The sequence below is a fragment of the Tauraco erythrolophus genome, chromosome 7 (genome assembly GCF_009769465.1).
Source record: "Tauraco erythrolophus isolate bTauEry1 chromosome 7, bTauEry1.pri, whole genome shotgun sequence".
NCBI lineage: Eukaryota > Metazoa > Chordata > Aves > Musophagiformes > Musophagidae > Tauraco > Tauraco erythrolophus.
The window spans coordinates 27,444,967-27,459,868 of record NC_141471.1 but is presented as its reverse complement, the minus strand read 5'-3'; the positions used below and the strand labels follow the sequence as shown (position 1 = coordinate 27,459,868).

The 14,902-nt window shown below is 40.6% G+C and overlaps 1 protein-coding gene across 1 annotated transcript in view; it reads right to left on the bottom strand.

The window, feature by feature from the left end:
• LOC104384328 (putative acyl-CoA dehydrogenase 6) overlaps window positions 1-14,902 on the bottom strand; it is a 90,825-nt gene that overhangs the window by 7,771 nt on the left and 68,152 nt on the right. The window contains exons 5-7 of the mRNA XM_086614963.1: window positions 10,824-10,991; window positions 4,486-4,659; window positions 4-165 (exon numbers count right to left, since the gene is read on the bottom strand). Coding sequence (XP_086471089.1) covers window positions 4-165; window positions 4,486-4,659; window positions 10,824-10,991 — 504 coding nt within the window. The remainder of the gene's footprint in view (window positions 1-3; window positions 166-4,485; window positions 4,660-10,823; window positions 10,992-14,902) is intronic.

Below are 14,902 nucleotides of genomic sequence, written 5' to 3'. Positions count from 1 at the left end.
CACCAACAGTGCGGTACAGCAGCGAGCGCAGCAGCTCCACTTCGGTTGCCAGCTCGGCCAGGCGGAAGTGCACGGCTTGGTTGTGCAGGACCGGCCGGTCAAACGCTTTCCGCTGGCGAGTGTAGTCAATAGTTTCTTGTATTGTAGCTTCCAGCGGTGTCAGGACTTGAAGAAACAAAGCACAGAACAAGATATCATTTTAGCCAGGTCTGTTGGGTTTTTTTTGTTGTTGAAAAAGATGGGTTTTTTACATTGTACAAATAACACATTTGGTTTTCTAAAGTAAATTATTCCACATGCTCCGTTTGGGATGCAGAGTTTCAATTCTGAAAAAAATCTTGTGTTTCCTTGTACCATGAAGACCTCTTTACCCCTGTTTCACCTGAGCCCCAAACTGCCAAAACTCAGAGAAGAGTGAAGGGGAAGGGTGGGGAGGAGGGAAGGAAAGTCATAGAGAGCAGTATGTAATGATGAGTATGTAAACTTTATCCTTAATGCCACGTTTGGGGACCTATCAAAAGCTTGTGGCAACTCCTGCTTTCCATGCAACCTGTGTCCTGAAGGTCTGTTACAATCCTGAAAGAAAATCTGAAGGCAGACAGTGTGCTCCCTGAGGAACGCTGCAGAAAAGTAAATTCAAGGAACATTTCAGGGAGAAGGCAGGAACCTATTTAGAGATCAAGGAACACGAACACACTGCTTACTACATCTGCATTCTGTGATCAGATCCCAGTATAGAAAGGAAGGGAAAAAACATTAAGATTCACAGTGGCTTTTAGTAAATGAGCTGGAAGACAGGTGAGAGAGATGGGAGACACTGCTTTAAAGCAAGGAAACTAGTGTGCTGCTACCTTTTGAGCAAACTCGGAGAGATCCTGTTTTAAAGAAGAAGAAAACCAAAAAGTTTGTTTTCCAAGGCAAACCAGCCTCGAAGTGAAGGGCTAGGCTATCAGTTTCTTGCAGCTTCGCTGGGATAACAACAGGTGCTGAATTTGTGGAGAGTTTTGTTTGGCAGATGTGGACCATATTGAGGCCTTTCAATACGTAAAAAGGGCTTATCAGAAAGAAGTAGAGAGACTTTTTACCAGGGCCTGTTGTGACAGGACAAGGACCAATGGTTCTAAACTGAAAGAGGGTAGATTTAGCTTGAACATAAGAAAGAAATTATTTATGATGAGGGTGCTGAGACCCTGGAACAGGTTGTCCAGAGAAGTTGTGGATGCCCCATCACTGGAAACGTTCAAGGTCATGTTTGACAGCGCTATGAGCAACCTGATATAGTGGAAGATGTCCCTGCACAAGGCAGGGGGATTGGACATGATCATCTTTAAAGGTCTCTTCCAACCCAAACCATTCTGTGATGCTATGACTACAGGTTTTTACAGCTACGAGCATAGCTCTAACACAGCAAAGCTTAGCTGTGCAGCAAACAGCAATGAAATGCAGCACATCGTGAACACCATGACCGCCGACAGCCTTGTACAATGTAATAGCACACAATACTTTGCCAGTCATATAACTACATAGATACCCCCATTCCTAACAGTGAAGCTCATTCTCTCTCTGAACATTTATTTTTCACCCGCTGTATATTTGTTTCCTCTTTTGTCATATAATGTTCTTCACATCCTCAGACAAACTTGGCCCCATGGGTTTCAGCTGACAGCACATGCAGGAAACATCACTCTCGGGCAGCCTGAGGAACGCATGGTCTACCACACAGCTGAGAATTGTGAAAGCAATTGAAGTTGCCAGATGTAGAATAATCTTTTCCTCGTACCTCCATCCAACTCATATTTTTACACTTGAAACTTCTGTTCACTTTTTGCCTTGCTATGTCTCCTCTCAAAAGGAAATTAATACATTTTTCTCAGGCTGTGGCTGATCATTGTCTAGTGAGATGTACAGTGAGCTCCAAGCTAAGCAATCTGTGTCTTAAAGACGTGCATTGCCCATGCAAAAGGATCTGTCATCCTGCTTACTGGCTATGACTCAACAGTGCTCATAAAACTGAGGCTACAGGAGCAGATAGAAATCATTAGCAAAGTGCCATTCTGCTCTCTCACACACCCTGAACTCCCTCTTCGCCTCCAAGTTAAGCAATTCACGAAAAAACCTGTTTGCTTTCTTGCCATAGCAACATTCTTTTCCTGTGATCAGTGCAACAGGTCTGTAAATGGTCGGTGTTTACCGAGTGTCACAACATGGGAGAGATACGTGGCAGCTCTTCTCTTTCAATGAAGCAAGAGACACAGCGACTTTCACCAATGCCTTTGATAACATGTCGCTTGGAAGAAAAGACCACACCTGTGACCAAATTTTGAAATTCCAGGAAATTAGTTTTCCATTTATATTTTAAGTTTGTTCAACCAAAAATGCATTTTAAAAGGGAAAAAAAAAAAGGTGGTGAAGAAGGAAGGAAACTCCCCACACATTCTGAAATCTGGCCACAAAGAAATAATAACAAAGAGAAGGCTGGAGCACATTATACTTGATACTAAGAATACACAAAAAAAACCCAAACCAAAACAAAAAACTCCAAACACAACAAAACAAAACAACCCCCAAAAAGGAAAGAAAGAAAAGAATGGTGGTCAACTGCCTCTTGCCAGTTTTAGGAAGCAGTGAACGTGAGGATGCCAGGACTGGTCCCTACAGTGTTTAAAAGCAGACCGATGGTTTTCAATGCCACATGAACAGCCATGAACTGGGAAGGAACAGAAACATCCTTCTGAGGACCAGAAGCGAGGACTGGGATTACACCTGCAGACCTAATCACAAAACTAACGAAGGCACGTACATGGCTTTGCACATCTCTGCCTTCAGCGAAACACTTGTGGTTAAATATAGGTAAAACCATTTGCAGGACTGGCTGTCATGGTGTAACAAACGGCATCCATCAGGCACCCAGCTCCCTTCCGAACACCGGTTACTCTTTTTTTCTTGTTTATTGCAACTGGTTGCCTCTGAAGTTTGCAACTTGGCCCAAAAGCATGGGTCTTGTCCCTGCTTGTCCCCATGCCTTTTACATCGGATAGCGGATAAAAGCAAAACCAGAGGACCCAGCAAGGTGTAACACACTGGCCAACATGCTGCAGGAGGCAGCTCCCTCTCCCTGGGTGAGCTCCAAGGCTCTTCATCCCTGATGGCCCCTGTCTGGCCATGGCCGGGTGCAGCAGGGTGAAGATGCCCTTTCCAGACAGCTCATCCAGAGCGAGGGTTCGCCTGTTCCTGCCATGTTTTTCTGGGCAAAAAGAAGAATTGAAACCTGGTGTCCTGCTTCCTAGCAGAGCGCGGTGACTGTTGGGTGGTTGTGCAAGGCTGGACAGTACCAAGCTGCCAGTGGTTTTAGCAGGAGTGATCTAACCTGCCAGGCTCTGTGTTTTGATGCTGTCACTGCTTGTCACTTGTGCCTGGGGGATGACTAACGCCACTGGCTACTCTGCTGCCTGGGGATTATCGCTGCAACCCAGAGTTTCTGATTGTTTTGCTTAACTTAGATTTCAAACTGAGCATACAAATTCACAACGCACATCCTTACAGCCTGTCTATGCCTCGATTAAAGCAAGACCAGCAGCAGGACCACGTCTCCTCCTTGCCTGAGTCTGCAGAGGCATCCCTTGCAAGTCTAACCTCCTGTTCTTTCCTAAAACTATGCTCATGTTTACTGTTTATCTCAGGCTTAACTAAGAATTTTGGCTCAAACCAAAGATTTATTAACTTTAAAATATTTGGTCTGGGATCAACCCACAACAGGGAGTGATATTTTATTTGGTCACTGAATCAGAAAATCCTTTCTTAGAGTTCCGCATTTTCCAGCCACAAACAGCAACAGACAGGAGAATAGCAGGAGCACCATTACAGTGAGATTATTTATACAACCCTGAAATTTAAAGATGACCAAGCTTCTTACAGCAAACCACACTATATTTAAGTCGAAGAAGAAAAGACTGTACAGCCCAAGTTCAGAGTAACGGGAACTCTATGACAGCATAACTTCAGGGAAAGGAATTCAGTGCTGTACCACCTATGTCCAAAGTGTATAGAGGTAAAACAGATCCACAAAACAAAGCTCTTACATCCTGTAAGAGTCACTTCTTTACACAGCCACTAAGTTAATTTTCTAAAATCCAGGGTAAACATCACAGCTTACCGTACTACAGGAAAAGTCACCATCCTTCTATTTCAAGCCAGTATTTTGATAGCCTTTATACTCTATTTATAGCAGACATAACATGATGCAGTATTTTCTTATCAGCAGAAGAGCACCAAGAAAAAGAACCAGCCTGCAATGCCTCACAAAGTATTTTCTATTTCAAGTTTTCCTACAGAAAGGGAAGGTTGTCTGTATCCAGGCTATGACAGATTTCAAAAACAGATCGTAAAAGGTCATTGCACTTTTCAATAAAAGGAAAGTGCTGTTAGTCATGCTCAGGGTGACCCCTGTGTTCCTGCCCGGCCCCAGAAGCACAAACGATGACTTACCAGTGGCTACTCCCCACAGTCGCTCTTCCTGGAACTGCAACATCTGATACATAAAACCCTTTCCTTCCTCGCCAATGAGGTTTTTGCTGGGGACCCTGACGTCTTCGAAAAAGATCTGAGCTGTGTCCGACGACCTCATGCCCAGTTTGTCTATCTTTTTGGCAACATGAACGCCTGAAGAAAAAGGGGTATTAGGCCACAAAAAAATAGAAGCATTATGTACAAGACAGCATTTATAAGAAAGCAAAGTTTGCAGATGTGAAGGTATGTGCCAAGATCGCAGTGAAAAACAGCTTTAGGAAAAAACATAACAGTATTCTGGACTTTAAGAGTAAATTAGCTCACATCTATTTTTAAGAGTTTTTCTGTTTTATTTAACTAGCAAATCAGAAACTGCAACTGTAAAGGTCTCACTTTTCATCTTGCCCCCAAATAATAATTGTTTACTAGCAGTAATAATTTTACTTCATGCACATCTCGAAACAATGAAATATTTATTTGCTTATGTTTGATTTTTAGCGCACTATAATAAAATGCTGGAATTCAATTTAGCAGTATTTGCTGAGTGCCTGCACTGCTGTGAAACAGTAGAGAAATATTTTAATAACGTTAAAAACAGAGCTACATTTCAAGCTGCAATTAGAGAATTTCTCCCGCTGGAAATCCTCTTCCTTTCCCTCTCTTCCACATTTAGCCTCTCCTTTCTAGTCTATCCTGATTTTTTCTGGCACCTGTAGAAGAAAGTTTATAATCACACCACACCGCTTCTTCCTAATAATAAAAAGTTCGACTCAAATTCTTAACTGCTACAAACATCTAACAATTCCATATCAACTCCAAATTTTGTTAAAACTGTGTATTTTATGATGGCCTAAAACCCACTCACAATTCAGTCCTCTGAGTTTTCATGTGGATACGCTTGTGAAGAGGGTTTGGTCCCCCACAGACCTCCCTATGCAACACTGACTCTGACCTCACGTGCAATGGTCTGTTGGAGATTAACCCGGTTCCTTCAGCTTTGGCCACATAAGACTTCAGCTACCAAGTCACACCAGGTAGGACTCCTTCCTGTTGGGTTTTTCTTTCCTAGCTACAGGGTCTTTCTTGCTATCGTTCAGATGCAAGCACACCTTACCACTGTGCCATGAGAGTTTAACAGACATCCACTGATTTTTTGGAGCAATTATCTTGTCTTCAGCTTTTACCTCCTTGTTCTCTGGGGCTAATACGAATATTTGGGATGGAAGTCAAGAATGTTTCAGAGGTAAACTGAGGCCAACAACCAGGTATGAAGATTTGTGCAAAACATGCTGATTACATCTGCCAAGTCAATATACACAGAAAAACAGCCTTCCAAATCAGCATATATGTCTTTGCAGAAAACTAAATGTTTTACCACTCACATATATGGTATTCTAACCAGCTTTTTGATCAGGACATATTCTGGTAGTATTTTCCTCTTCATTCTATTTTTTTCCAATCCTCTACTACTCTCTAATGTGGCTTAGTAGGAGTTGGTCACTGCACAAATCGTTGTAGTCCCTCTCTGTACTTGTTTGTACCTTGCTATCCTTCATGGCTTTTAGTGAACGTCTCTTTGAACTAATATAGACATCTCCTACTGACAGGAGGCCTTCAGCCATGGGAAAATTACTTTGGTTTCACAGGCAGAAGAAGTTGGCAGTCATTCCCTTCAAATTCACTCTCTCTGACTGTATTGAACAAGGTTATGGAAAGTTTCATCTCTCTGCAGAGATGAAACACTGACACTACCTCCAAATGCCAAGACTGCTCTCAGAATAAGGTCCACATAGACTTCCACGCCTTCCACTCAAGATTTTTCTCCACCAGCCAATCTATAAACAGATTATGTGTTAGAAATACTTGCTCTGATGTGTGTTCAATGCATGAAGAAAAATCAGGACAGCTGTATAAATTTTTTTTCCTCTTGGACTCTTCAAATCTTGAAAATTATCCAGCGATTTGCACCCAGTCATGCCAAAAAAGCATTTGTGGTTTGTTTCTGTATTAAAATCAGAGCTAAACAAACACACATACTGAGCCATTTACAAGCCCAAATGATTTCTGGAACATCTTTTCCTGTTGGAATATTACTGCTTGGTTTCTTTGAGAGTCTCAGAGATCATGTCTTCAGTTCTACTTCCAACTGGTATTATGCAATCACTGCTTCTCATCCATATGAAGATGCACTTACTGCTCTTGTTAGCCGGTGGTTTACTAAGGACTCTGCTGGAAAAAGCACAACTGCTGCCAGTCGCTTATATTGCGAAACCGATCCTGTTGTGTACTTCCCCAGATGAAGGTACAACAACTACTGAAGAAAGCTTTTATATGTTTGGTTAGAGCTAAATGTGTTAATGATCTCTATTCATACTTACAGATTGGGTTGTGTGCTCAAGTTTCCGGAATCCAGTAGCATCCTCACTCTGTTGTGCCTTACTAGTTTCACTTGCTCTTAGATTAATTAATGTTTCTTATTCAGAAGGAGGCCAAACGCATCAGCCTTGCCTAGTGACCTCTCTGTTGCTAGCACATGCTTTACATTTTCTCTTTTTTGAAGACAATGATACATAATCATCTCTTTGGCTATAATATGGGCATCAAAATATTCCTTTACTTAGTTTAATTATCTTAATTCTCTTCATAAAGGGTACTATATACTAAAAATTACCAGTAGCAGTAGAAATCATCTGCCCAGATAACTCCTGGAGTTTGTCTGTATTAAATAAATCACAAGCCATCCAGTACACAACTCTCAATCTAGCAAGGCCAAGTGCCTGACTTACTAAAATCACTAACAGAGCCATTTGTGGTACTTGCACCAGTATCACTGAGATGGATTGCTGTACCTCTTCCTAGGCATTTCTTGCCAGGCATCTTTCATTTTTCTTTTTCTCCCATTCCTCCAGCCTTCTGACAATCTCTTTTATTTCCTATATTCTATCTTGAGAGAAAGGCAGTCGCTCTCTCCTGACACCGTTTAGTGCCAGTACAAATGGAAAGAGGCACATTCTAAATTGCAACCTGAGAAACATACTCATTCCCCTTTCCTGGATGCTCTTCTCTTTATTATTTCCTCCTTGCAGTTTACCCTAGTGCTGTCTAAGGACTCGGAGGACAAACCAGTTACCAGATCAGGGCTGCAAGCCATTTGTCTATATATCTTACCCACAGACATTTTATGATTTATTAGATCCTCTTTCATCATATGAGAAATCCAGCTTTGTTTTTTTAAGACATTGTTAGTATGAGGAGTATTCACCTAATTTGGACATCTACTGTGAATCCACACTGCCATTATCCAAATTCCCTTTATGAGAAATGTATTCAGCAGTGTCTGTCAAATCTATACCATGATTTGCTTCACCCCAAAATAGACACTGTACAGACCTAAAATTAGAAGAAGCAAATCCTACTTCACATCTCCCATAAACTACCAGTTTAATTTGCTTTGAGACTTGGAACTTTTTTTCCTTTTTTTTATCACCACGTTATACAAGTATGAAAAAATTAGGATTTTTCTGAAAAATGCTGGACTAGTCTCTTACATCCTTCCAGCTGCTAGCAAGGAATGAGTAACCGCTGTGCCACGGACCCCTTCCTTACCCTGCCATATAGGCTGGTGACTGCAGCAGTTAGTCAGACATAACACACTCACTCTCCATCGCGCTCGTTCTTGATCTTTGACACATATACATCTACAGACACTCGACAGAGCATCATTCAGTTATGTCCTCCAGATGCTTCCTGTACAGTCTTGGTCTGCTGCCTTCCAAGGAGCATAATCTTTGGCAGACAGACATCCTTGGGATGTATCAAAATAGTAGGAGCTTCCTCCTTACATCTGTGTCAAATAGCAGCCTTTTCCACACTTTTGCTCTTTGCCTTCATGAAAACTTTGACTTCTGATACGACACACGGAGCACAATCAAGCGTCATTTCACAAGGTCACCAGTCTTGGTAGAGTGACCCTTTTGGAGGTCAATATCCATATCACACAGAAGAATGAAAGCATATACACTAGCAGAAGTGCAATTTTTGTTTCTAGGAAGACTTCGACACTTCTGCAGATTAGCTTCTGGTGACTCAGATTTTGAGTAGAAAAATTGCCTATTTACCACAGGTAAAGAACATCTGTGTATAGGCTGTGTGACCTAACAACACCTCCCCTAAAGCTACAATGACTCACGCATCTTGCTGGAATAAGCAAAGTAGCTGAAAAGCTCCAAGTTCATTTCTGTATATTTGATCTGATCTGCCACTAACTGTGGGTTAGTTGCTTTGCTGGTTTTGGAAAATTGATCTCAAAGAAGTAGTATTGCATTTGTACTCTGACACTTTCGGGAAAATTCACAAGGAGGACTTCATGAAGATGGCTGACAAGCGAGTTTACCTGGAAATTCAGGGAGATCCTGGCTCTGAGTTACATATTCGCCCACCACTTATCAATAAGGACAAAGACAACAACTAGTGAAGCAGCTCCGGTCCATCTTCTGTGAGCTCCTCCATTCAAAGCCTGTCCTGCATAAGCAGAGGTTGTAGAAACTCACAACCCACTCACAACTTCCTTAATTCCAAAGGTAACTCACTCACTTGCTTGACTCACTCCATTCTGAAATTCACTTATGAGACATTCCCTTAAGTAGCTCTCATCACCCTCTTTTGCCACACTGGAGACCTGGGTTTTGTTCTCAGTCTGATCCATTAAGCGAACATAGGGACCTTTGGTTCACTGTCATGGTGGCGTCCCTTCGTATGAAATGCTGATAATGACAAATCTTTTGTGTGTAAAATACTCTGAATTGAATGAATAAAAATGTCATAGGTTTTAATTTTTATATTAATATATAAATACATTAATATATTATCATCATATATTAAATAGATATTATAGATTTAAAATACATTAACATGATATATGAACTAAATTAATATATTACATCATTTTTAAATATTAAAATGAGTGAAAATCAAAAAGGTGTTAAAACAGAAAAAGGTCCCCACCAACATGACCTTAACTGTACCCTCTCTGAATGATGTCCTTTATGCATAGAGCACATTATTGCTCCCAGGTCTGCAGACTACTCAGGAACAAGCACTGTGTGGACTGTACCACTGAAACTTGTACCCTTAGATCAGGATGTATTTCTTCAGTGTCTTCACCCAAATTACTAGCCATCTTCAAAAACAAATCCCTGCTTCCAAGATCTTTGAAGCTTTCACTCCAGCCCACATTTAACTCACAGACTATTTTTGTAATTTAAACTGGTAACTATAGTAGCGCCCTGACAAAAAGATGCCTTTGCAGAGCACAGCCATGAAGCACCCTGGCTATGCCTGCACTTCTCTTCAGCAAGCCCACCAGGCTGGGTGGTGGAGAACCTTCCACACAATACAATCACAGCACAGCACTGCATCCTTCTAGTATTCAATACAGCTGGTCAGTAAACCCACTCTTAACGGAGTCAGATACTGCCCATGGACTCCTGGGAGGCAGGTGTTGGCATGTGGGATAAGATTGTTTTGGGAGGTATTTCCTAAGTTTGAAATCTCTAAACTCTTTGTCCTTTTATTTTCACATGTTTGACAATCACTTTCAATACTTTCTGAAGAAATAAGCAAGCTTAAACCTAATTTTCCATTCATTGAAAAAAAGAAGTATATATCCTGTTCACAAGTCCTCGTGCAAAACCAGAAAGAGTTTAACATTATTCTGGAACGATAATTTAAGAACATTTTACATACAGTTCATATCTAGCAAGGATCTACGTAAATAGAGCAATATGTTACTTATTTTGCAGACTGTTTGCATCTTCATGTCTTTTGAGGACAGAAAACCAAGATAAAAGTTTTGTGGAACTTCTCCAAAACTAAAAGACACTGGATGTTATGACTTTCAAAAAAATGTTGGCTCTATTTTTAATGAGCGCTTTGAGGCATTAATTTTGTCCTTGGCATTGACTTGTCTATTCATTCTCACAGAAGGTCATGAAATACACCCGTGTAAATGTATCTGAACAACTTTTATGAATTTATGTTTCAAGAGCTGAAAACAACTCTCCATATAAGATTATTTGGGAGTCACAAGTTGAAGTCTATAAAACATTTAACTTCTTTCTCATTTGCTCGTCCCCTACTTTTTTGTGGAAGTGTCCAAGCGCCTTTCAGAACCAACTTCGTATGGCAGTGAAACACTTAACTTAGAAGAGCATTTATGGGTGCAATCCTTTCTGTCAAGCAATTTTCCTTCGTTTACTGGGCACACTCAAAACCACCAATAAAACAAAATTAGAAGAAAAAGAGTTCTGTGTTATTACCAGGTAGATTCATTGGCAGACATATGAGAGATTTATTTCGATGGGGAGGTCCATCACTGGTGTTTGCCAGCAGGCACATCCAGTCTGCTTGGCACCCAGACGTAGTCCACATCTTACCACCATTTACGACATATTCATCGCCTTTTCTCACAGCTGTCGTCTTGATATCTATTTCAAAACATAGGAGATGAAGGGTTATTCTTGTGAAGGAGGGATAAACTGGTCCCTCTATGACTGGCAGAGTCACTCCCTTGCTCTCAGACAGACAACAATATTTGGTTCTCCCTTCATATCCCCCAAGTCCTCTAACCCTTCCAGGCTGCACAAGGCAGATCTGCCTGGACAACGCTTGGAAGGCAAGCTATGGCAAGCAGACCACTTCCCTCACCCTCCTTTAGGTGGAGTCTTCATCCCAGTGGATGAAAGCAGAAAACTGTCTCTAAGTAAACGTGGTCGTCAAAAACTCAGGCCAGAAACATTTGAGTCTAAGGTGATCTGTTACACATTTCTGTTACTGTGCACGTTAGTCACTGAGGAGGCCATCAATTTCAGAGTTCCGACTTAAACAAACATATGCCTCAATATCTGTATGCATAAAGATATACGTACACAAACTTCCTGCATGTTCTTGGTCAGAATGGCGTAATAAATTCAAAACGAGTAAACTTTCAAAAGGCCAAGTCTAAATGCTAAGAATGTCTGTACATGAAGGAGTTCTAAACATCTGTAATTTATACCCCCTGGCAAAAAACAATCACGTTTTCATCTGTGAGTGTTCACATCACGCTGCAGGCAGCCCTAGCTGCAATAGACAGCCGGCGTGAATCATTAGTTAGTATTTACGCTCCAGCAGAATTTCCAAAGGGTTGGCTTCTTTCCCCTGCAAGTGAACTTCTTCAACTAAAATCCTGAGGAAGACTCTCCAACAGATATCTAGCTATAAGAAGGTGACAGTATAAGAGAAACCCACCACACCTCTAACAGCATCTGTAAATCTAATGAGACTATAAAGTCCCTAAGAGGCCATCTGCTGAAGGAGGCAGTAGACTTGGAGAGCAGGAGTCACACACCAAGTGGAGTGGGCAGCACACTTAAGTCAGCTGGTTATACCTTCACACATACCCACCTCAATCTGCACATGGACCTTCTTCCCAAAGGCTCTAAACACAAAACAAAGCAAAACCAAGTACCTGATCTTCATTTACAAGATAAACTAGGACTGAAGTCAGCATGGCTGAAAACAAGCCTTGTTAATGAAGGAACTGGTTGAAAACGATGAGAGAAAAATCGTATAAGACAAGGGAATATCAGATATAGCTATGGCTAAATGAACTTACAAGCAGATAATGATGAACAGCAAGGCAAAGAGACAGTAATAACGTGGATAAAAACAGTAGCCATAAGCTATTCAGTCAAGGAAAGGACTATGCCAAATCTGTCCACGGGACTTGCTATGAAATCTATGCAATAATAAAGGCCAACAAACTGAAGGAATCTAAAGCACTGATGCTCATAATACAGGGACACAGGCACTGGACAATCATATACATGGAGACTAAATAATAAATGAAGAACACGTAAGAACTGGAATAAGAAATATGACACTGTACTGACGGATCGTGAAAAGGATGGGAGCATACGCATGATTTACAACGCACGTCCCCTTGTTGTGGGACAGCTACTGAAGAGATTAGATAGAGGTCCCATGGAAGGTCTGCAGAGGAACAATGAGCACTGTGATGTTATCTCAAATGTAAACAGTTCTTGCAAGCTGGCGTCACAGGGGACTAACCACCCAAATACAGATTAAAGAGCAAATGCCTTACTAACGGGAATGTTCAAATACTCCCAGATGTGATGGTTTACAGTCTGCTTCAAACAATTGAGAAATGACTATTTAAAATCAACTTACAAAGAGCTGATTCTCTTTAACTTTAATTAGAAGAAAGCCGATCGAGCCAATAAGTAAGTTTTATGTTGGAAATACAGCAGGCTTTGAAAACCTACTCAACAATTTACTGAAGTCAAGTGGACTCAGTTTCAGGGATATGGCTATGAAGACAATTTGGAATATTTGACTGCAATTTTTCTCCCTAATAGAGCATAGCTCTGGGAAAAGGCTACTTTCATAACTCATTTTTGGCAGGTCCACACCACTGGCCCTGTAGTGTCTATAACTCCACAACTTACAGAGCATACTGTGAGGGCCCCTTCTAGGAAAGACCACAAGGCACCATCGAAAGATATACGATACAGCTAGTGCCATATAAGCAGCCAGGGCTGGTCACTTCACCATTCAAATCACCACATACATGAGCCTCAAGTTCGCTTCTCCACTGTGCTCTTGAGTCCAGCCACACATCTAAATAGATCTGACAAAATGCGAGGCTGGCTTCAACTTTTAAGGTCAATATTATGATCAAAAATAGGCAACGCATATCTTTAAAGTAAAATACGAAGAACACATATCTGAAATTTACATCATCAGTACAGGGAAAAAAAACCACCAAACTAGCATGAAACGGCTTCAAGTCTAACTGAATGAATAATCACTTTAAAAAACAGGACATGGCCTAAAGGAAGGGAAAGAGATTAATCAAAGTAAGCTACAGTCTGGAGATGAGAAGGTAAGAACAGCAAAAGGTCAAACTAAGTTAAATCTTGCAGATGAAAACCAACAAAATCAAAGAAGACTGAGGCAGCAAATAAAAATGTTTCAGCCATAGAAATGAAAAGAGAATGAGAAAAAACATGAGGCACATAGAGGATGCCTCAAAACTAAAGAAATACTTTACATGAGATTACAAAAAGATTCACAATATAGCTGACAAAGCAAGACATCTACAGGAAGGACTGCACAGAAATTAAAATTAGTGAAAACAAAGGTTGTTGGTTTTGGCAAGCTGCACAGCCTTGGAATACATTTAGAAATAAAAGAGAATTCAATTTACTAGTGGTATCTTTTTTAAAACCAGCCTGATTTATTATGAAAATGGATTTTCCAGAGAAAAACAGAATAGGAAAAAACCTGTTGGACCCAAGCAAACAAAAATTGATGCTACTAGGTAACTATGAGTTAAAATTTTGAAAAGATAAGAGTTAAGACAAAAGTGGAAATGTACATAAGGAACTTGGCAAAGGGGAAATTGCATCAGGTTCCATCAAAAGAGGAAGTGCTGATGTTGCAGGAAGGGTACTATTGGAGCTCCTCCTTGGATATCAACCTTTGGACAAAACCTATTGAACATTTCCATTAATGATCTTTAAAAGAAAAACAGGAACATACTAATGAAATGTGCTGGTGACACAAACCTGAGAGACATCACCAACACAGACAACTGAGGAAGAAAGGAATGATCCTGAGTTTTGAAACTCAATATGTCAAGTACAAATACTTAGGCACAAAGTAATAAGAACAATTGCTGTATCTTACAATGTTTCAATAGCAACAAGCCAGCAAATTGTTGTGTAACATTACATATTGGAGGGTAATATTTCTATTAGAGTTGAAGAAGTATTTGTGCCATTATAGACACTATGCAATTTTGGTTTTTCATGCTCAAAAAAAGATGACCTAAACCCAGAAATGGAGAAAGACTGAATTCCAATGAGACAAAACAGGGCAAGATATCTATGTTGAAGAGGTAGACATGAACAGGGTTACTCGGCACAGTTGCCTGGAAGACATCGATGTTTTCTTACATATGCCCCACAATCAGCAAAATTCTATAGAAATTGCAGAATAGTAGTGAGATAGAATGAGACAAAATCATTAAAACTGACATAAATGTGTACGCTTTGTGGCACCAAGAATCCTGAAATTAAAGAAAGACACTTTCTATACCAAATGTTCTGTTCTGCTTCTCAAGTCACCTGTGTGCTGGGTTTGGGGTACATGGTCAGTATTATGTACAATACAAAACAACCACATTTGAAAGCAGACAGTTGCTCCTTCAAATTGACTTGGCATTTATATTAGACTAACATACACAGTCCTCTTTGTTCCATTGAATTTTGAATAAAATAATTCCAGGCACACTTCGCTTGTCAGGTAGAGGCTTCTTTTTCTTCTGTGTTTG